Source organism: Lactuca serriola, chromosome 5 (genome assembly GCF_051521515.1).
Source record: "Lactuca serriola cultivar US96UC23 chromosome 5, Lser_US96UC23_V15, whole genome shotgun sequence".
NCBI lineage: Eukaryota > Viridiplantae > Streptophyta > Magnoliopsida > Asterales > Asteraceae > Lactuca > Lactuca serriola.
Window position 1 is genome coordinate 79,900,103 of NC_136412.1, and position 24,769 is coordinate 79,924,871.

At 34.5% G+C, this 24,769-nt stretch overlaps 1 protein-coding gene across 1 annotated transcript; it reads right to left on the bottom strand.

The window, feature by feature from the left end:
* Positions 1–12,723: 12,723 nt before the first annotated feature.
* On the bottom strand, positions 12,724–15,801 carry LOC145052685 (uncharacterized). The gene is made up of 5 exons (XM_079000545.1): positions 15,403–15,801; positions 14,765–15,269; positions 14,036–14,237; positions 13,460–13,942; positions 12,724–13,335 (listed from the first exon to the last, which is right to left on the bottom strand). The coding sequence occupies exons 1-5, from the start codon at positions 15,740–15,742 to the stop codon at positions 12,895–12,897; spliced, it is 1,971 nt and encodes a 656-aa protein (XP_078856671.1). The 5' UTR covers positions 15,743–15,801; the 3' UTR covers positions 12,724–12,894.
* Between the last annotated feature and the right edge of the window lie 8,968 nt (positions 15,802–24,769).

Sequence of the window (24,769 nt, forward strand, 5' to 3'; positions counted from 1 at the left end):
TTTTCTAAATACGTGTCAAAGCTAGTGGGAGCATAAATGTTATGTTGGTATGGATATAATCATCATGTTAGTGGGAGCATGATTATTATTTTAAGTGTTTCAAGTTAGCAATATTAATTATAGAAAACAAAAAGGTTTCACTTTGCAAAGTTGCAAGGGTTGAAAAATTATTTTTCTATAATTAAGGGGGAGAATATTATACTTCGTTTCAAAATCTATAAGCTTGGATCGAGAAATTTAAATCATATTTAGTCAAAGGACATATATGGATGTTATGTTGAAAAGATTCAACATAAAGGAATTCTATATATGGAAATATTATAACAAGAAACTGGTAAAGTATCATGTTTTTCATTATGAATCGTGTCACATACACTTCGGGTATAGGATCGATTGTATATGCTATAATATTCGAACGTTCTAAATTTTACAAATGCCTAGGGCATTAAGAGGGAACAGGACTAGAACTGGATTTGACTAAAATAATTAAACAACTGTCAAGGACGATCTAAGGTTCGCCCGGGATTGGTCACTTGTGGGCAGTTGGAAGTATAGTAACAAATGGACCATAATGACATTATTATGATTACATATGATTCTATTAATAATGAGTTGTTGTATGGAAAATATGGAAATGTTTCCATATTGAGAGTTAGACGTTAAGAATCTATGTCTAGATAAGAAACTTTTATGCAAGAAGGATCTTCAAAGGAATGTACTTTGAATGTGAGACTTCATATATATGGAATTACCTTGTAACAATCTCCAATAGACCACTTTGTAATATCATTGGCAAAGTCTTGGTGGCTTTGGTGCTGTGACATTACGAAAGGATCGTTACATAAAATGTTATATTCTAACATATTCTAATAGTGGCAAGAATTTGGTATTCTTACACTAATGATAAGGATTAGGAGTTGTGAAATGAGTATCGTTGCAAATATGTTCAATTGATCTATTTCACAAAGTATGGACAATAGGAAAACAGAGTGTGCATGCTTGGAGCATGGGACAACTGTTGTTATAATTCAAGTAAAAAGTTGATTATCCGAAACAGTATACAATAAATAATGAGTAATCAATATGGTGATTAAATAAAGGTGTTTTATTTATACTCAAAAGTTAGGGGACATATAGGATTAGTATTATTCTTGTGTTTCACTTTGCATGTTTTGACTTCCTGGATAATAAGATTATTCAAACCATCCACATTTGATCATACTTTGGAAGTAAGTATGAAAGAAGATTTTTATGAATCTGACTGTAGATTGTCTAAAGCATTTTAGACATAGCAAAAGTCAACTGCAATGTTCAAGAGTGCTCCTGAAATAAGATTTGAGTACTGGATTAAACCTACGCTCACTTGAATCACTTCATGAATTTTATCACAAGTGATTAGTGAGACGATAATATCTTATATTCTTGAAACCGAGACATGTAAGTTGTAAATTACAAATCAGTTATACATTGATAATATGTAAACGCACTAGTAACTTGATGTGATAAAACGTATTGTTGTGTGTTATTTGATGAGTAGGTACAAGCGAGCATTTGAGTCGAATTTTATCCGTTCCCTTTACCCAACATGGGATAAAAGCGATATATGTGGGCCCCTCGATGATTTAGTGATGATATCCCTAAGCACTTGGCCATGTCGGGACTAAGTTGATGTGTTCAATTGTAGTTTGTTGTCAGTCGTAATAAATCGGAAATCGGGAAACAACACATAAATAGAGAGTAAGATTAAATCCATGTTTCAGTTCATACAGTATCTAGAATGGAGGAATATATGATCCCTTATCTAAAGGACGCGTTACTGATAGGATCAGAGTTGACAGCGGCTTTTGAAAGCTACGATTGCTGATCAGGTTCTGAAGTCGTATTTGCAAAATAGTTATTAGACTTATCCAAGTGGTACACTGTTAGATTAGGTGTCTAAGCCAATAACTATTTTGCTATGTACTTGACCCGATTATGAGCATGGTCCTCTTGGATTGCCTTCACTCATGCAACTTGATAGGATGACAAGAGGAGCGAGAGTAGAATTTATTATATGAATAATAAATTGGTACTTGAAAATGGTTTTATTAATATATTACAAGTTTAATATATTATTTAGAAATCATATTATTTAATTACTATTGATCAGAAATTAATTTGGTATTAATTTGGTGATCAAAAAAGACTGACTAAATAAAGGGTACTGATATTGCAATTAACTATTAGTTGCTAGTTGGGTTGATGGACTCTATAGAGTGGAGTGGACGAAATTTATGGGGAATCCCATAAGATTTCGTCCAAAGAACTATAAGGAAGGAATCCATTATATGCTTAGGCCTTAAGCAAAAATTAGGGTTTCCTTGAGAAACCTTAACAGCCCACATAGTTATATAAGGAACCCTTTACATAGGAGTTTCGACCCCTATGAGTTCTATGAGAAACCCTAGCCGAAATCCTTCCCTCTCCAAGTCATCTTGTTGCATTGGGTGTTTATGATTCCATTAGAGGTGCAACATTTGAGGCACTAGGCTATCAAAAGTCAAGAACAAGAATTATTGTGATTGTTATTGCTACATAACAATCAAGGTAAACATTCTAACCCTAATCATATGTGTTTTTTAGATTTGTATGCTAGTCAATTAGGGTTATTGCTTTGGTATTCATTGTTGTATGTTCAATTTAGAAAAAACTAGATCAAAGTAATTGGGGTTGCATGTACACCATATGAATGATGTTATGCTTATAACCCATCAACATCAAACCTGTTTTTATGTTACTTTGAGTTGTAAAGAAAGCACCTGGAACCAAAAACATGAAAGAAATTCACATTAGGTTTGCGATTATTCATTATCTAATTGGGAGTAATTAAAAATCGGTTATTGATGTAAGTTCTATTATATATATAAAACAAGCAGTTCCGATCGCATCAGCCCAAAAATAAAGTGGGAGACTTGCAAATGCAAGCATTATCCTTGCATCTTCACATTGTGATTGTTTTCATCTTTCAACAAATCTGTTTTATTGTGGGGTGTAATGGGATGAAACATTATGACTAATTCCTTTATTCCTCAACAATTCTTCAAACACTTGAATCTTCAATTTTTGTTTTGTTATCACTACGAATTCTCCTTATTGGCTTTGGTAATCGTAGCTCAACTTTCTTCACAAAAACTATTAACTTCTGTGACGTTTCAGATTTCTTTCTATGAAAGAAAACCCACGTAAATCTAGAAAAATCATCAACAATAAAAAGTATATACTTATTACCACCAATGCTATCCATTAAAGAAGGTTCACATAAATCAATTCAAAGTAGTTCAACTGGCTCAACAATATTTATATTCATAATGGATGAATGACTTTTGTGACATTGGTTCCAAAATTCGCATGCATCACATAAATGATTTTTTTTCCAAATTTGAGAAGTGGAAAACCTCACACTAAACCACATGTAACAAGTTTATTGATGTCTTTGAAATTAAGATGTGAAAGCCTTATATGCCACAACCAACTGTCATACAAATGATCTTTTACAAGTAAACAAACTTATGGCTTTTCTTTTTTATTTTAAAATCACTTTTTCAGATTCCTTATGAATAATTATAGAACCTTGCTCATCAAATGACACTTTTAGTCCAGTGCCTACAAAAAGTTGAAATATACTTATTAGATTTCGTTGTTAGCCTTCGAAATAAGCAACTTTATGAATTGTAAATTTTACATTTGGTATCATGCCATATCCATTGATTTCTCTTATGGCATTAATCCCATATTTCACTCTCCTTGTATCCTTTAAACTTATGAACACTCTTAATTGTGATTTTCTTCCAGTTATATGATGAGAACAACCACTATCGGCATACCATTCAGAGTCGTATTGCTCATCACGAATCACCTGCAAAATCAAGCCAATTTAGGAACCGAAACCATATTGGGCGATTGTGAGAATTTTGATTTTGAATTCGCAATGGGAAAAGTCTTGGTCTTATCAACCCAAAATGACTCGTAACAGAAACATCATTAACATTTTGCACCTTTTTGAAAAAATTGTCTTTTTGTCACAAAGATTTATCTTCGGCAATGGAATTTTTCTTTTTATGAAAGCTATTTCTTTCAGAATCATGTTTTTCGAAAATTCATTTTCCTTTCTCTTTTTCTATGTTTCAATTTTCTTTAAAACAAAATCTTCATTTGAAATAATTTTATTTGGAATGAAAACATGTTTTGAATCCTTATTCTTTAAAGAAGAATATGGATTCTCGACATTTTTGTTTGATTTGTTTAAAGACGAGTTTGGACTAAAATATGGTTTTTCATTTGCAACTTGTTGTGAATAGTCATTCCGATTAAGAGACCTTAATGGTTTGTTAAACTTTTGATTTTGATCATGAGATGAAGAACACGAACATGAATGAACAACATTTGGAAATTTCGCGTGGTTATTTCATTTGTTCTTTTGTTTCCAAAACTTTTTTCTTTCTTTCAACAACTTTTTAAATCTAATTTTTCTTTCTTTATTCTTTTCTTTTCTTTCTTCATTTAAATTTTTTTCCGTACTAATAGTTTGCTTCGTGATTTTCATTTAAAATAGTTTTTACATCTTTCTTATTGAATATTTCTTTAACAACTAGTTCACTAGAAATTTCATTCAAAGGTTTAGATATTGGTATTTACTCTTCAAACACCATGAAGTTTCCTCAAAAAGACATATGCTTTCATCACATTTGTCTATAGGTTTGGACCAAAAATGATTTTCACTATGACTTCACTATCAGTCTTAACTATAGATGTCAAGTTATTTGTATTTGATTCGTCAGGTCCTTTGGTAACAAACATTTGGTTTAATGTACTTTGGACTTTTGGAAAGACAACAACCTTTTCCGTCAATTTCTCAATACCACAATTCTGATCAAATTGTTCAAATTCTATTGAGTTCTCAAATATCAAGTTCCATTTCGGTTCGTCAACTATTTTTGCAAACAAAGAACAGTCAACTTCATCCTCAACAAAGATTTCACTCATCACATTTTCATCTGAATCTGTATCTATCATAACTTCATCACATTCTTCTTATTTTATCTTTTCACACAACAATTTCTATTTTCATTTGAATTCTTTTTGGTTTGATGTTTATCTTCATCCGTTAACACACTTTTCATCATTTCCTTTATTTGTTTAGATTTCAAAAACTTTTCAACGTTTTCTAGACAAACTCTTTAGACATCACCTAAAGATTCATCAAAAATTCTAAGAAAGGAAACATTTTGTTATGGTGTTCCGCTGCAATTTCACAACTCAAATACGAATGAGTGTTATGTCTATAAAATCTTTTTGCAATAGTACAAAAAATGTTCCTTTGTTTCATAAAAACTTTATTGTCATAATTTAGAATACAAACATCAAATTAGATCTTCTTAGTTATAATTCCACTTTTTCAATCTAAAGCCTCCTCTCCTTAGACTTAAACTGACACATGCTAAGAGTATCATTAAGATTAGAAATTTTAACTTTATTCTATTTAATAGTTTTACCCAATTCAGAAATATTCTATTGTAATTCAGTCAACTCATCATTATAGCGAAAAACAAGAATATTCAAAAATTTGAGAATAAAATATACCTTCTTTGTGACCTTTTTACATGAATCTATGTGTTCTCCAACATTTCGAGGTGAAAAACACGAAGAATGGGAGTTTACATCATAAGAATTTTCATTATTCTCAGAAGAGTTCCTATGATTCACTGAGTCAATGCTTTTCACCATTAACCATTTCCCATCCATCACACATGCATCAAGATTGTTAGTAACAAAACATTTCCTGTGAGTGAGCCTACAAACTTCTTCATCTCCAAAATCAGTAAATCATACTTCAAATTTTCCATCGCACTGTTCTCTTCCTCAACTATTAAAGCATTTACTTGGGCTTTATACTGTTGGGTTTTAGTTTAAAATTAGTTTCATAAACTAGAAAAATATGGAAAAAGGAAGATTTTAATTTTTGAATTAACATAAACAATTTATACCCACCAAGGATCTTCTTGTAAGTTGTAGAAAGATGTAAACACCAACCAAAGAATAGGTGAAGAAATGACAACTCTTTTAGTTCTTTGGGTCCTCTTGGGAGGCTGGGAAGTTAATGAAGAATGTAGAACCTTTGAGACACCAATAATGACTCAAGTTGATGTAGATGCTAGTCCATAAACTCTTAATCCCTTAAGCTTTAATTTCATAACCTATATGAATTTAAAGAGGGCATGAAGATGCAAATAATCTTGAAGAAAAGAAGAACAAAAGGAAGAGTGTAACCTCCTTTAAGGAGGTTACGGTTTTAAGAGGGAGGAAATGAAGCAAGTCATTCAAGAATGCAAGCGTCTTATTTATATGCATAAAGTAAAAGTATTAACCACTAGGTCTTAACACTTTAAGCACATATCTCCCCATGTCATAAACATGTCTCACATGCTTCATTTCTTTTGAATAAACTAATAGAAAGCCCATGACTCCTTTCTTTTCCTCTAATTTTCGAAATTATATATATATATATATATATATATATATATATATATATATATATATATATATATATATATAAAGAAGAGTTAGTTTAAATTTTATAAAATCAAGTTTTAAAAAATATAAACTTTGTCCTTTTAGTAAAAGACAAAAGGGTTTCAGCTAGTCCAAAAAGTTGTGCATGACTTATTAATTCATACCATATGAAATAATATAATGTTACTTGCTAATGAAAATTATTATTTCCAGGAAATAAATAATTTTGAATTTAATTATAAGAGTTTTATTGAATATTTATTAAAATCAGTTTCTAATAAATAATCAATTACTGTGACCAATTAGTATCATACAAAGATAGTACCTTTTAATCAAGTATCATTCATGATAGAGATCCATGAGATCATCTTGATGTGGGTCAGTTCAATACTAGTTTTCTGAAAAGTACATATGAAACTTGGTTACAACCACTTGCCTGCTTTTATCTAGTGAGAGTCAACCAATCCAATTCATATTAGTCTTAATTTATAATTGCTCCCACAATTATAACCGACTATGAACCTTTAGAAAAATAACATTATCCATGGATTAAACAAGTTAATATAGAATAGAACAAGTATTACTGTGATGACTATATCCCAATATATCATAACATTATCTAATAGTTGTTGTTATAATGTTCCAATATCTAAATACTAAATCCAAATCAAAATCCCATTTCTAGAATAATAAAGTATTACAGTTGAGGTGTGACCATTCATACTTATCTCAAAAAAATGACTTTATCAATGGGTCTGACAAAATTTAATTTGTTATGAATTATGTGAATACTATCATCTCCATACTTAACTTTACTCTAAGTACAATGAAATATCTTGGAGAATATGATTGGTGTTCCTTTGTGATATAGAGTCTCTTAGCTTGATTAAATATACTCTCTAAGTCATAAAGATTTCTATGTGATCCTTGAATGGAAGAGATCAACATAGCTTTTCAATGAGCTCATTCATCCAATCATATTTAAATTCAACTTCTAAAGTATTGCATTCTTATTTTGTAGTAGATTGTGTCATTATGTTTTGCATGGACTTTATTCCAATAAGACTTACCGTTCATTCCATAATGAAGTCAAAATCCAATTATAATTCATTATTATTTATATTTGTTTAGAAATTAACATCTTATTTAGCTCTTTCCGTAAAGATCCTTTCCAAACTGATTGTCTCGTATATATTCTCTTAGTTCTTATAAATTACTCTTAGAACGCTCTCTTAGTCATCCAATGATTTAACCATGTATTCAATTAGTATCCTATGACATGCTTACATCATGATCAAATAATTTGTCCTATGCATAACATGGCATAAATGATGAATTCATTTGCCAAGCAAATAGAATATAAATACTTACATTTAGTTCAAGCCTATGAGTTATGTGCTTTTGTGGCTAGCTCAAAATGGTGCCATACGACAATGCCAAGAATTCTCCAAAAGAATCTTGTGTCTTGATCCCTTTCAAGATATTGCCAATATATGTATAAGGACATGAAACTTTTAACATTCATTTTATCTATCCCTTACAGATTTTACATTCCAAGAATGTATCTTCTCCTTCCTAAGTCTTTCATTTTAGAAACACTTTCTGAGTCAAGGTGAAAACAACCTTTCTTAGTCAGAATGTGATTTCAAATGATTAAGTATGTCTCATTCATACAAGATTAGGAATTTCACTATGCTCCCACTAGTTCTTAGTAAACACACATGTTCTATTCATTTTAATATAAAAACACACCTTGTGGTTTTACATAAAATGATGATTATAACATTTAGATGTTTTCTTTATATCTGCAAGTGGATCGCAAGCTCTACACATTTTGTTAGGATAGCTTGGATTAAGAAAACCTCCATGCTAATCTATATAGATATCTTCCAATATATGTCTATTAGAAAAAGTGGTCTTTCTTGAAATCTATTTGCTATATCTCATATTAAGAATATGAATTTATAGTAAAGAATATCCTTTTTTATCTAATCATAGCTACTTGTGAAAAACGTTTGATCATAATTAATGTCAAGAGTATGATGAGGACCATAGTCAATGACATCAGTATAAGAGAATACTTTTACTACAAGTCTTGCTTTAAATGTGTGTGGTTATCCATGTGATTTATTCTTTCTAGAAGAATCATTTACTCCTTATAGCCTTGCTATAAGGATAAATTTTAGTCAAGCCCATACTTGATTCTTATACATGGATTACATCTCATGTTCATGACTCTAAGTCATTTATCAGATTCGAGATCCAACTTAGCATCTTGGTATGTGATGGATTTTCCAGAAACCATCAATGAGAGATTCACATTTCTCAAGTCATAGATGTTTTCTACCACTAATGCGAACAACTTGTGTTTGTGAATAGATATTATTAAATTTTAACAATCCTTGGTAAAAGTAGTGTCAACTATTACTACATAAGGTTATGGTTCTTGAGCTGCTTCAAGTTCCATGTACCTCCCACTTGCTTCACCAATAGAAGCTTGCTTTCTACTAACTTAGCTTTCATAAGAATAAAAGAACTTATTCTTGGTGGGTTTGCATATGATAATCTAAGCTACATTTAGAGTATTATATAAGTAGGTATTTAGTAGATTTTGCGATGGAGACTTTCCATACTAAATCTTATAAAGTGTTTAACCTACCTATTAATGTGTGTTCAAAGTCAAATTTTAAAGGAAGTCCAATTATTCAAGATGAAGTCATTCATGCAATATGTTCACCTTGAAGTCGTGAAGAAATCGAAGATAAAAGCTGAAAGTCAAGAAAAAAGAGAAGATTGAAAAGAAAAGAAAGTTATAAACCAAGGGGGAGATTCTTGGGACATGATTTGTGGTTTATACTTTACTTTACATATATTATAGAGTTCTCAGTCTAGGACCAAAAACACCATGAATTCGGTGGTGTTTGGACTGAAACCAATAAGTGATTTCAGTTGGGCTTTGGGTTGGGCCTTTGTAATTTGGTCTAGGTATATACTGTATAGTTTCAGCTGTGTTTATGGTTAGTCATTCTAGTTGATTGATTTCGATATTTGAGAGAGATAGAGAGAACCGCGAAACATAGAGAGTCTTATGTACTAGACTATTGATTAATATAGTGTGCATTGAAGATTCATCTTTGTGTTCTTAATTCATATTTACGATTTGTGTCATTCACTTGATTGGGATTTTGCACCAATCTAGTGATTTGGATTAATACCTAGATCATGGTTTTATACTAATACATCATGGTGATAGAAATAAATAAATAATCATAAAGCTTACGTGTCGATGTTTTGGGAATAAATTTGGAGAAATTCTATATTTATGCAAAACAAAATAAAACAAAACAATATAAGGCTAGTAATACTTTAATTTTTATTATAATTGGTGTGTATAATTCATATGTGTACAAAAAATTTATCTGGACCTAAGATCTCTAATGATGAAAAAGTAGGATTTAAGTGTATGTGACTTTTAACACGGTAGATAGTAAGTCTTATTATCACCATAGCCTTTAATATACCCTTTGGTGTTGCCCCTAAAAACCACAACAAAACAATGGTAATCAATATTTATCAAAACTAAATGAATACAAGATATATGAAGAGGTCTCGTCCACTGAATGAAGAACATAATACAGTCTAAATGGGATTTTCTACTCCAGTGTCCTTTTTTGTATAAATGTAGTTGTTGACCTCCCTTCAATTCTAGGAAAAGCAGAGTGTCTTACCAAGATCAAATTCTAGTCTAATGTATGACTGTATTTTAAGATGAGATCGAGTTACCTACTATTAGCATTAGAAGAGAAAGATAATATTAGTTAGTTAATTCTCACAATTTGTTACTCTTTTAACAAACCCAAGCAAAGAACAAAGACAACGTGGTGTCTTGACATAGGCTACCACTCCAACTCTACCATGAGAGAGGTCTCAATGATAGTAACAGCCATGTCTCCTTGTGAAGCTCTATAGATTTTAATAACTCTTTTTTTTCCAAAAACTAACTTGAACCAAGTTTATCGACATCTTTGAAAATATAAGTCATCCCATCCTTGTAACCCAAAAAAGTAGGTAGCTTGCATGGTTTGGCTGGGTCATCTTTGGTGAAATCTTTCACTACAATGAACATAAGGAAGAAATGATTGATAATTAAGTAGAGTACATACTTAAATTTCTTTCAATGAATTCAATAAGGACAACAACTCATTGCATACCTTCGAATGCTTTCCATGTCACGACCATTGCACACATAAGTTGAATATACAAGAACAAATTCCTAACTAAAAAAGGTATTGCATAAGAAATCCTTTGAGATGTTACATCATATGGTTTTGATTAAAGTCTAATAAAAAAGACAAAAATACTTTATCATATTAGAATGTGATTTTAGGTCTAAGATTATTAGTAGCTCAAGTGATTATGCCAACAGGGATTAAGTAAAAGCAGCCAATAATAGCAAATTAAGGAGGAAACATCATTGTTCCCAACAAAAAAAATGTATATGTCTCCCTCTATGGAGAGCAACACGTTTCCTTGGATAAAAATCCATAGGAACCATGTACAGGGTGCTCAAACTTCCTATGAGACATCCTTTTTTTCCTGCTTCACCTTCAAAATTAACAAAAAAAAAGTATAACAAAGTTACAATAATGGTAACAATGACGAATAAAGGGCATATATACATTGTTCTTTCTCACTAAGGAATTTCATCGAACACTTAGTGTTCAGCTAATAAAGTAGGAAAAAATAAAAACTCCGAACAGTGGTAGAGGATGCAAATATAATAAGAAACAAACTGAAACTAAAATATAGATGAAATCCACAACAACTTCGGCCTAAACGCGATTTTGACCACCGCTAGAGTTCAGAGTACTGGAGGGGAGGGTTTAGGGCCGAGGGACGCCAAGCAATGCCGAGTCTCGGCCTTCGTTAGTGACAAAGAGTGGGGTTGGGCATCAATTACCGGTGATAGAGGAGGACAGAGATGAGAAATGAAAACAAGAAAAATGAAGAAGAAAATCTTACAATTGATTACCTCGTAGGAACCGCCTTTGAGATCTTGAACAGGCGATCGGTTAGTGTTCTTGTGTTTATAGGTCTCGATCATTAGTTCTCGAAGGGAGCTACTTGAAGCATCTGCAAGCTTAATCGATCGAGGGATCTATGGTGAGACACGAGAATGACATCATGAAGATTGTTTGAAAATAGATATTTAATAACTTTAGGGCGCTTCTTATTAGCTTCTTATTAATATTAGTGGTATAACTTGTTAATTAAGTGTTATTAAATCTATTAATTTTATAGGGGCATATAAAATATGCCACTAAAAACATACTATAGTGGCATGAAAAAGATATGTCATTGAAAATGTGTGTCACTAAATGTCATCTTGTTTGTAGTGAAATTGCCCTGGAGGCGGGTGTCGGTTGGTTAGTTTTTTTTTTTTTTTTTTTGAACGGAAAATAAATATATATCTTCTCTGTCTCGGATTGGACCCAAGACCTACTAGTTAGTAGTTAGATTAGAACTCATGTTATCCAAGTGGGCTAGCCCCAACTTGTATGGGTGGGTTGGTTAGCCTATTATGTGTATGTATGTTTGTATTTATATGTGTGTATGTTTGTATTTATTGTATAGCCTCATATTGGGCCCATGTAGCCTATGTGGTAGCTTAGCCCAATACTTTTACCATGTACTCTATTTAATTAACGTAATGAGAAAGGCTCCGGTCATGGGAAAATATACCATGTAAGACTATGTTCTTTAACTGATGTATCTGTCAACATGCATAAGTGCTGTACAATGAAATGTTGTAGCATCAATGATCAACTCAACAATATGGGTTCCAAAACTCATGATTCTTATGAGTAGTAAAGGAGCTAAGCTAACGGAGGTAAGTGCCTTCTCTACGTTTTGATCAATTTGGAAAGCAAGAAACTCAAGAATTGTGGGATAGTTGGGTATCAAGCCCCAACTTTCTGAACAAAACTTAGTTTAAAACGTTCCTCTGGCTCAAAAGTAAATTAAATCTCATAGCCTTAATTGGATTAATGGGTGTCCTAAATGGCTTGTAGCTATATATGATCAAACTTGTTGTGGTATTGGCTATAATCTGGCATCTTACTAGCTGTATTTCAATAAAATGCAGCTGTTCAAAAGATAAAAGATATCCCAAGTTTGTGCTTGTATTTATGTTATTAGGGTATAATAATCCCTGATTCTAGAGTATCGGAAGTTAAATACAAAATATTGGGAAGAACTTTTTTCAATGTAATATCTCAGTCCTAGTAACTAAAACACCAAATTTACTTATTTTTCTTCACATGCATTCAGTTCACTAGTTTGAATCTATATTAGAAATCCAACATCATTGAGGTCTACGCCTTGTGGAACAGTACCAAATTGAGGACACTTTGGGAGCATGTCGCCTATTTGCTTCGCAACATCTAAATAAAATATGTACGTTGCAAAATGATTATCATCTGTTCTTTTACATTGCAGGATGTTTTGTGTCTTTGATTTGTTGTCTTCCACCTCTAAAGCGGTTGACCCCTCCGCAAAAGATGATGTACAAAGCTTATAGTCCTCCTCCCTTAGCATCATCACTTCAAAAGCATTATTCTTAAGCTTCCAAATTCCTATATTCCAATTTAAGTTGTAAAACGGAAGAAATCGTTGTCCATAAGTAGCTATGAATTCTATAGCATCGATAATATATTCGTATTCTTCACTGGACATGTAGTATGGGAAGCTTATTCTTGTCCACCCCAATTTCGCTCCAATGTAGCCCTACAAATGGATGAAGAAACGAAGGTCAGAATAACGTTAAGAAACAGAATTCTTGAAGATTGAAGAATAACTGAAACTATTGTTGTATGGAAATTAATAGGGAATATGTAGAAATAAGATTTACCCTTTCGACTGCAGATCTTATTGCAAGTGAATGTGGTTCATCAACACCAAGCAAATGGTGACCATAAGGTCCTGCACAAGTGCACCCTCCTCGAGCTTGGATTCCAAAGAGGTCATTCATAAGCTTAGCAACAAAAGCTCCATCTAGAGGCTTGTTTCTCTTATAACCACTCTCAATCGACTGATGAATTCCGTTAGTTCCTTTACTTTCCACATGCTCAATATCCGAAGAGTATGCAGTTGTGTACACAAGAAAAGATATAATTGCTTGTCTCTCTACTTTAGTATTTCCCAAGACCCTTATGTTATCATTTTTCATTAGTCTTTCTAGTGCCCTTCCTATATATTCATGCTCTTTCTCTTCGATTATTTTTGATCCGATGTATTCTTTGACCTGAAACGCTAAAGCTGCTTTTACTCGTTGGATAATTTGTGGCGTTCCAGCATCTTCCCTTTCTTCGATGTCGCTAATGTACAATGTATCCTAGATTTTTTAACCACCGAATTGGTTAGATGTTGTTATAATTTAAATATATTATTTTCAACAAGAAGAATACACAAAATGAGAAACACATACCTTTTCATCGAAGAAATTTACATAGTTAACAGTACCACCTCCGCATGTGGACGGGGGAGAATCTTTTAGCTTGTATAAGGCTTTGTTCATTAGAAGAACCCCTGGTGATCCAGGCCCTCCAAGAAACTTGTGGGGACTTAAAGTTATTGCATCGTAGCCATCAATGGCACTTGATCTCATGTCAATCTTTACGTAGGGTGCACTTTTATGAATTTAACATAAAGGTATGGTATTAGTTTCATATTATATACAAGTTATTATTAATGCACTATAAAGATGTGGGGAAAATGACTTATGAGCCCAATGAAGTTTTAAAAACGTTCAAAAAAAAACCTCAATCATATTTTGTCTTGTTCAAAAAAATCCAATGAATTTACCTTTTGTCTAAAAAATGTAAACTAAGTGAGGCTTTTGCTCAATTCTATGGAAGTCAAAGAAGGCTAGAAGAGAACTATATCGGAAAAATAACTCGTAAAACCAACCAAGTTTTCAAACCGTTCAAAAAACCTCAATCTTGTTTTGTCTGTTCAAAAAAATCCAACGAACTTAACATTTTGAACAAACAGAACATGATTAGGATTTTTTGAACAGTTTGGAAACTTTGTTCGACTTTTTTAGATAAAATGTTAAGTTCGCTGGGTTTTCTTAAACATACAAAACATAATTGAGATGTTTTGAACGGTTTGTAAACTTCGTTTGACTTGTAAAACATTTTACCTAACGATGTACCTTGACGCAAAATCGAAGCATGCAAAAGCTCCAAATTGGTGTAGCAAGCGAGATAGAGAACGGGTGTCCGACATAATTCCAGTGACATTACTACATGCAGAGAAAGAACCCAACATTGGACGCCCAGTATGTTGATAAAATTCTAGCTTCAACTTCAAATCATCCATGTCGATCATTCCTTCGTTGTCCAAATTAATCTCTATTACTTCAGCTAGGCTTTGTCTCCAGGAGAGGAGGTTAGAATGATGTTCATAAGGACCAACAAAAACTACCCATCTTTCTTCGGTTCCTATACATGAGTTTAATACCTTCTCTCTTAAAATTGATGGAATCGCAATTCCCATCACTTCTTGGAGTCGTTTTATAGCTGCTGTAGTTCCTGATCCGCAGAAAATGAGTGCATCATCTTGTGTTCCACCTAAGCATTTCTTAACATAGCTAGTTGCTTCATGAAGGATTTTCATTGTCCTATCGCCGGTTTGGTTGTCACTTGTGTGAGTGTTACCTGAATGGAAACAACAAAAATCTCAAAGCTATTAAAGGATCCGTTCTTGAGATGTAATCATATGGATTCATGGTATATATATGGTTTTGAAGTAAAAAGAGAAATAGAAACAGAAGTGAAAATATGAAGTTACCATAGAAGGGAAGAACATTCTTGATTATATAGTCTTCAATATATTGAAGACAGCGACTTGAGGCTGTATGATCTGCATATGTGAGCTTACGTTTTCCAAAAGGAGTATGAATCTCTGCATTACCACCTATAATTTGAGTGCGCAACCAGGTTAGTTTATCATCAGCAGGAGAATCAATCCGAGGTGCATCTTTATCAAGTATTTCATCGCATAGCAGCGTGCCATTTTCACTAATGTCATCGTTAATGTTTATGATCTTGACAAAGGAACTGCCATGGTCTGTTATTGATTGCTGTTCAACCGCCTTCTCGTTAGTTAATAGCATCGATGACGTCGCCATTTTTGTGATACTTTAAAGAGCTAAAAGAATTGAAGCTTTTCGCGGTTGGATGAGACACGAATTGTAGAAACTGGCTAAAAATAATTGAATACATTTTCATTGGTGATAGGAGTATTTAATGTAGTAGATGTAAGTTCTATATTTAATAAACTATTGAAGCCGGTCTAAGGATTTAATGTAGCCGGTCTAAAGAATGTGCTGAAGACCGGCTCAATTTAGTTGGCTAATGAATCACATGCGGAAGTTTTCTATTCCTTGTTTTCCATCATCTATTATTTAGTTTCTGTTGTTAGAGAAAAATATCCTCTGTTGTTGAGAATCGAGATCTTTAATTTGATAATCATTTGCTGTCGAGAAAAAGTAAATAAATTTTGATGCGTTGTACTTTTTATTCTTTTAATAACGCTAGTCGGTATGCTCAAGAAAGAACAACCTTGTTCATAGTCCGAACTATTGAATAAGGGGGCTTATACTTGTATCTATTTTTCGCAAAGTTCTATTGATATTTAGCCGAATTAACAACTTGAAATTAAAGACAATAATATTAACAAGTTAATAATTAAATCATAGGTTAAAATAAATAAATAAATAAATAAATAAATATATATATATATATATATATATATATATATATATATATATATATATATATATATATATATATATATATATATATATATATATATATAATCAATCTCCTAAAAAACTAATAAAAATAATCATCTTAGAATAATTTTAGAATAAGGAGGCATATACTTGTATCTATTTTTCGCAAAGTTCTATTGATATTTAGCCGAATTAACAATTTGAATTAAAGACAACAATATTAACAAGTTAATAATTAAATCATAGGTTAGAATAAATATATATAATCAATCTCCTAAAAATCTAATAAAAATAATCATCTTAGAATAATTTTAGAATAACAGTTTTAAATTATAAATTTTGTCTAATTTCTATTTACTCTTTGATCTAACAAATAAATTTGGGGAAAATGACATATAAGCTCTATTATGTTTCTAGGGTTTACCAATTTAGCTATTTAACTTATTTTGTGGCTTTATAAGGGAACAAATTACACTTTGTCGGGTCGATTAAGTCCTTATTTCAATTGTGAAGGGGTCAGCCGGTCATTTTTAGTCCCCTTACGACAATTGACTTACTTTTATATTTTAATATTTAAAAATAATAAAAGGGGCCCACAACATTCCTCTCTCTCTCTCTCTCTCTCTCTCTCTCTCTCTCTCTCTCTCTCTCTCTCTCTCTCTCTCTCTCTCTCTCTCTCAAACGGATAACTTCAATATCCTTACCACCAACAACATTAGCATTCTCAGGTGGGTCCAAGTCCCGCCAATCACTATCATCTTCTTCAAATGACTTTAGCTCTTGTGTATCATCACCTTCATTATCATACGCTTGAATGGAATCCAATTCCATCGGGCTTAACTTTACCTCATTGCTTCCAACACGTGAGCTATGGGAGGGATCAGTGTCATCTAAACATGTAATATCATCATCTAATGTAATACGTTTATGGTCATCACTTTCATCAAGGAGACAACCATGCATGTGAAGTCACGAACTTATCTTCATGAATCGTCTTCCCATAACTGTCATTCCTCTTGTGGCTCCTGCTTGATTTAACATTACCCCAAATAATGAAAGCATATCATCATCATCACTATTATGCTGTGAATCATTTGTTCTTGCGATTTCATTATCCAAGCTCCCCCCCCCCCCCCCCCCCCCCAAAAAAAAAAATAAAATAAAAAATAAAATAAAATAAAAAAATAAAAAACAAAAACAAAAACAAAACAACTTACTTGAGATAGCAAATCCATTTTCAAATGAGGCTATTTTGATTCGTGTTCTTGCCTCTTTTTGAAGATCTCCCGTTTCGCAATTTCTTCTTGACCTTTCCACTTCCAGAAGTCTCTTCAGTTCTAAATTCACAATGATTCAGAGGTGAGGGTTCATTCAGCCCCACATGATCATCAGCATTATCATCGGATTTAACAAACTAGAGTCGCATTATTTCCCCTCTTTGAAACTTTCCCTAATTTGTCTCCCTTTTACGCCCTTTCTTTTTCTTACGAGACATAACTTCGATTTCATCTCTTCTTCCATCGTTTCCCTTTAATCCTTCAGTTGATTTCCCGGAACTCTCACCAACCCTATTGATCTGATCATCGCTCTATATGGCTAAATGTCCTTATTTATGGACCGACATACCCACGACTGATTTCTGAGATGAGTTGTTGTCTTCGGTAGAGGCAATTGTGGATATGGCGATGAAGGTTGCAGTAAGTTCATGATGCGTGTGGCAAAAGAAAGGTCGACAATGTGTGTGCTTTTCCATTTTTTTCTCTTTACAATTTCATGTTTTTTGATTTTGTATGTGGAGATCTGATTTTGAGTTGATACTTTTTTATCAACTTGCCATTGGAGACGATGAACACATATCTAGTGAGGAAACGTTTGACTTTAATAGGTAAAAAAGCGGTTTAGGAGAGAGAGAGAGAGAGAGAGAGAGAGATGAGTGGGGCCCGAGTTTGGTCTATCTATTATCCAAACCGGCTAAAACAAGTAAAAAGACTAAAATGACAGGTTAGTTGCAACTTAGTTCCCTTCTTAAGCAACTTAGTTCCCTTCTTAAGCCACGAAAAAAACTGAAGTGACTAAAAGGGTAAATTTTAGAAATATAATAGGGCATATACGTCATTTTCCAATAAATTTGTTACATTTTGTGTTCTACAAACCTAACTCCATGACTTCTCTGCTCTTTAAATTTACAAATTTAAAATAAAAATTTTTTGTATTGGTTTACAACATATATTATAAATGAAAGGGAAATATATCTTTTAGTAGAGTGTGATGAGAAAAAGCAATTTCAATTTCAAATTTTGATTATCATTCATGGGAAAGTTGTTTGAATAAGAAATTGGTATTTATACATCATCATTTTTCATGATAATTTCAAATTTGATTTTTTTCATTTTGAAATATAGAAGCCACAAAATAGGACATGCTGGTATATGACAAGAGTTCATAATTATTTAATATATAATACCTTTTTTTAAAGATACTTCCAATTAAAATTCAAAGAGATAAGGGTGGCTGTAGGTAAATTGGGCGAGCAACCAATCAAATATAAGAGACCATTAGGCTTTACAAATACATGAATTGAAATAGTTGGGGGTGGCTAAGCACCGGCTTGTATCTCCACTGGCTCTGCCACTCCTTGTTCAAATGCCAAATCAACATAAATTTTTGTCTTCTCTCCACCGTTTCAAACGGGGATGGTGTTTCTCATGAAAACGTAGCAAAGAAAAAGAAAATCAGAGGGAATAAAGAGAGGAAGAGAGAAAAAAAAAAATCCAAGTAGCTTGTGTGTTTAATTTCTAGTTCTCTCTTCTGTATTATTTTAATTTCAAGTGTGTTATGTTTTTTAAACGTGATATGATTCCCTTTTAAGATAATGAAATTTAAGATTTTATAAAAATTATTTGTTTAAGATGATTATTTTTTATATAAATTAATTTTAGAAAAAAAAAATAGAACGGCAATGTAACATCCGATTTTCACAACAAAAAATTTTCATTTTTATTTAAGTAAAACTTCCCAATTATAAATTCATTATGAAGAAATCGTTTATTTCAGATACATTCATTAAAATCAGAAGAATACGTAAAACACAGAGGGAGGGGTGTTTTGGCCTTTACCACGGATTATAGACCACCCACGTCAGCAATAACAACATTATTTTGAACCATACCCAGCTCTCTATTATATGAATTTTAAAAATTATAATAGCTATGTGATTCAATCATTTCTTCATTTTATATTTAAATACTTATGGATAATAATAAACATATAATTGTAGTTCGTATTTCTAAGGCTAGGAAGAATGGAGAGTGGTAAAGCTTGGCATGTCCGAGCTAGCTTCGGCACACACTGTGCCACCCACTCGGCATGTCGAGTTTTGTACGCACACTCGGTACAACTTCACCGATGAAAGAAAAATGCTTTTTTAATTTTTTTTTTTTACCATTTAATCAAATATTACAATTTCAAAAAAAAATCTCATTTTCTTTAAAACAAAAAAACCTCATTTTAAAATATATCTGTTTTTTTTTTCAAAAATTCAAATTTAAACATTCTATCTTCTTCTACTATATCAAGATCTTTCTTCATTTTTCACCACATTCAAACCTTCTTCATTCAACTCTCCTTACCTTTTTTTTCTATTTTCTTCAAAACTTCATTTATAAAAAATGGCTCGCGTTTGGTTAACGGATGAAGATATCTTGTTGGCTCTTTCATGGGTCGATGTAAATGAAGAGCCAATTAACAATTGTATCGATGCACATACTTTATGGAGGAGAGTCTCCAAAAGATACAACCGTAAAGCCGGTCAACCACGAAATAAAAGATCAACTATTCTCCAAATGGAGAAATGCAAACACACTTTCATTGCAATTTAACAATATGTTGCGTAGGGTGACACGTGAAGCAGTGTATAGTGAAAATGAAAATATTTTGTTTGTGAATGCTCTTGATGTTTTTTGTGAAAAAAAAATAAACAAACCTTTCCGGCTTGTTGAATTTTAGCAATGTAAAAGAATGCGACAAATAGTGTCAACATTGTGAATGAACTAATGCCTTGTGTGAGTTTTAACTTTAATCTTGTTGTCTTTAAATTTCTAGTAGCTTGTGTGTTTAATTTCTAGTTCTCTTTTCTATGTTATTTTTGTTGGATTAGTGTCTAAGCCCGGAACTATATTTGGTATGTACTTGACCCGGTATTTGGTATGTCCTTTTGGGTTGCCTTCACCGAAGCAACTTGACAAGGTAATTTGATGAGAGAGAAAGAGAGGATAATATGATTTATTAATGTATTATAAGAATAATATATTAAAGGAGAAATCATATTTATTTAGTTTGTATTAGTCATAAATTAATTAGGAATTAATTTGGTGACTAAAGAGACTAATTGAATAAAGGGGCATAAACTGTCAAATGTGTGATAGTTGAGTTTTGGGCTGGGAAACCTAATGGACTAAGGGGGAACGAAATTATGATGAAGGATCATCATATTGTCGTCCAAGGCCTTATTTCAGAAGGTTCCTTGGGATGCTTGGTGACTAAGCTGTCCATTAGGGTTTAGACTGAAACCCTAGCAACCCTACAGTATAAATATGACCCCTAGCCTTCAATTTTCGGCCACTTGCTTCCCAAGAGAAACCCTAGGCCGAAATTAAGCATCCTCTCTCCTCTTTAAAAGTTGCCTTCTTGCTTGTGTTGTTTGTAAGCCATTAGAGGAGTTACACTTGTGACTCTAAGCTTAAGAACAAGAAGATCTAAAGGATTTCAAGCCAATTGAAATAGGTAATCACTTAGATCTGTTATTATAGTGTTAATTTCGAAATATGTATGCTAGATTAGGGTTTGCAAGCCTTGGATTCATTGCATGTTCAATAGAGAAACTTAGATCCAAGCATTAGGATTCATTGCATGGTCTCTTAATCAACCCTCGCATCCATCACATATGCCACAAATCCACTATAACACACACATCCCTCATCGCAATCGGAACCAGATCTATCGGAAACTCCACACCGAAGATCTCAAGGACACATCCTCTAATCACATCTGAAGCATACACTGCTCTCTCATCAACTATGTAAACTCGCAGAGGTCGATCCAACGCCGCTCGACGGATACTAATGTGCTAACTAAATGCTACAAAAACAAACGAACGACTCGCACCTGAGTCAAATAATACCAAAGCAGGCACAGAACTCACAAAAAAAGTACCTACGCACATCATCATATAAGCATAATAACTCAACTAAAAAAAAGATGAATATAGAATACATACCAGCCACAACATCGGGCGCCGCGCGGACCTCCTCCGCAGTCAACTGGAATGCTCTCCCATGATCCTTCGGTGCCTCAGCCTTCACCGGCCGAACCTCGGTAGCCTTAGCAACAGGCGCAGATCCCTGAAGTAGCTGAGGGCACTCGGCCTTCCGATGGCCGATCTAGTTGCAATGAAAGCAAACTGAAAATCCCTTGGGGCAATCTCTCGCGATATGCCCCTCCTTCCCGCACTTGTAACATACTCCAGCCCTGTACGACCCCTCGTGACTCTTGCCGCACTTCCCACAAGTGCGACCCTTCGCACCTCCAGATCTCGAATCAGTGGGTCTAGCCCGCTTAGCTGCCGGCTGAGACTGTGTCGGTCGCCGATCCGCCCTCTGTGACTCGGCCTCCTCCCTGGCCTGAGTCTCCAACTAAATCTCCCTCTTCCGCGCATTTGCCTGGAGCTCAGCAAATGTCCGGTAAGTCGAGTTCGCCACGAACTCCTGAATATCTCTCCTCAGAACACTCAAATAATGGCTCATGCGAGCCTGCTCAGAAGACACCTGCTCAGGGCAAAATATTGCCCTCTCATGAAACTTCTTGGTGATTACTGCCACAGAATCAGTACCCTGCTTGAGGGTCAAGAACTCCTGAATCAACCGTTCCCTCTCCACCAGGGGAACATACTCATCTCTGAACATAGCGGTGAACCTCTCCCAGGTCACCTCAGAAATCTCTGCCAAAGTGAAGTTCGCTGTCACGAACTTCCACCAATCCTTTGCTCCTAAGCGGAGCTGGTTCAGAGTGAACCGTACCCTCAAGTGCTCTGGACAAGAACACGTATAGAAACATCCCTCGATGTCAGAGATCCATCTCATCGCGGCAATTGGGTCCTGCGTCCCATCAAACTCTGGTGGCTTCGTGTTGCTGAACTCCCGAAACAACAACGAGTCACCTCCCTAAGGTCTGGCAGCAGCAACAGCAGCAGTAGCTGCAGCTGCCGCAGCCTCAGTCAGTGATGCATACCGCTCATCGAAGGTCTCAATCAATGTGGTCTTGATGTCCCCAAACATCTCAGGAATCTCAGCCCAGATGGCAGCAGCCACCTCCTCATGAATCAATCGACGGATCTCCTCGTCGCCGACACCACTACTCTCAGGTGTGTGTCGAGTCCCAACCATGATGCCTCTGAAATACAACAATAAATATCAGAGACTCGATCGAGCATACTCATACTCGATGATGCAACCCTAATCATCCTCCGTTGTCCAAAAGATTCTTACTTAGAATGCCCACTGATCCGGTGTCTTCAGTAGTGCGGGCCCAATACTACTGACCACACCGCATCAACATTCACTCCAAGTCCTCCTCCTTGGATCCTGGATTACAAGTACTCTACTCTCATTATGCATTGGCTACCCTCCGATAGACCTCTCATGAGCTCCTAACTGCTATCTACTCGCTCTCAAAGCATCTCAGCAGTAGAAATCTCCTAGGCTAAGGCATCACAAATCAAGCCACTCTAGTCCTGATATGAATACCTAGCCTACCCTAGCATGCATAATGTAACATAGCATATCTCATAACACATAATTCAAGGGTGCTTTTGGAGATTCACCGTTCGGGCGCTGGCTGATCGTACACACGGCTCTGCTCTGTTTGTCTCAAAACTCTTTTTACTCTTTTCAAAAATTTTACTTCATTATCAAAAATTTTCCTCAAATCCTCAGTTTGAGTTCAGATACGCCCGAAGATGCATCCGAATCCCTCAAACCAAGGCTCTGATACCAACTTGTAACAACGTAAATTTCAAAACCAATTTTTTCATTTTTCATCAACCAAATTCATATAAAACATTCTCAAATATTTCCGACCGTAGTTTTTAAGACATAACATATCCCAAGATCATAAAAATCAAACTCTCTCGCTCACGTGTGTATGAGTCACATCGGCGCCTTCCCACGGTCCTCGCTAGTACCTGAAACACATAACACAACAACTGTAAGCATAAATGCTTAGTGAGTTCCCCAAAATACCGCATACAACACATACGCCACTCGAGGCTATAATACGACCCTCCGGTCGATGTGTCTCAGCGGGACCCTCCAGTCCCGTAGCTCGTTGGACCCTCTGGTCCGGTCATAGCTCGTTGGACCCTCCGGTCCGGTCTATAACATCATACAACATACATATATCACATAGCACATAATCTCATACGTAACACATAAGACCCTCTGGTCAACACATAATACCACTCTATGTAACGTGTAGTGAGAAGACTCACCTCAGGTGTCTCGGTAAGTCTCTGACTCGGTAGAAATGTGATCTAGCCTCCGCCTAATCACATAAAGTAAATACTCTCATAAATATAACTATACTCAACCCTTTCTTAACACCCTCAGAAGAGTAAAAGACCATTTTACCCCTCTCTTGGCTTAAAGGCCTCACTATTGACCAAACCCTAAAAGTCAACAAAAGTCAACGGTCAAACTTTGACCCGACTCGTCGAGTGCACTTGGGTGACTCGGCAAGTCTACACATGTCCACTGACTCTCTTAGTCCCTCTCTTGGCACGTTGAGTCCTTCCCCTTACTTGACAAGTTACACCTGGCATGAATTGCGGGGCCACCCCGACTCAACTCGCCGAGTCTCAAGAACAACTCAACGAGTTTTGCCTTGAACTCCAGTCCCCTAACTCTCCCTGAATCACCGAGTTATTTCCCAAACTCGGTAACTCTACTCACTGAGTGATTTACGGGAAACCCTCATCCTACTCGCCGAGTGATTTTGGACTCGGCGAGTTTAAGCCATGCACAAACTCCATAGACCTCCTGAGGTCAGATCTGTTCTTTCAATTCATAGATCTGGCCCTCCCAAGCATGATAATCACTTAAAGTTCAGACCTTGACACTCATATAACATCTAAATGGTCTAACTTGGTGATTTAGCCCCAAAAATGACATCCCAAGCCCATGGCTCCCAAAATAACTCATAAAGCTCCAAGGGTTAAGGTCTCTGGACCTCTTTGGGTCCAGATCCAAAGCATAGACTCGAGAAGGGACCAGTTGCTCCACTTATCCATCCTCTAAAGGGGGTTAGAAAACCCTAACTCTAAGAATCAACTTCAAAACTGAAGAAGGTCCGAACAAATACCTCAATATG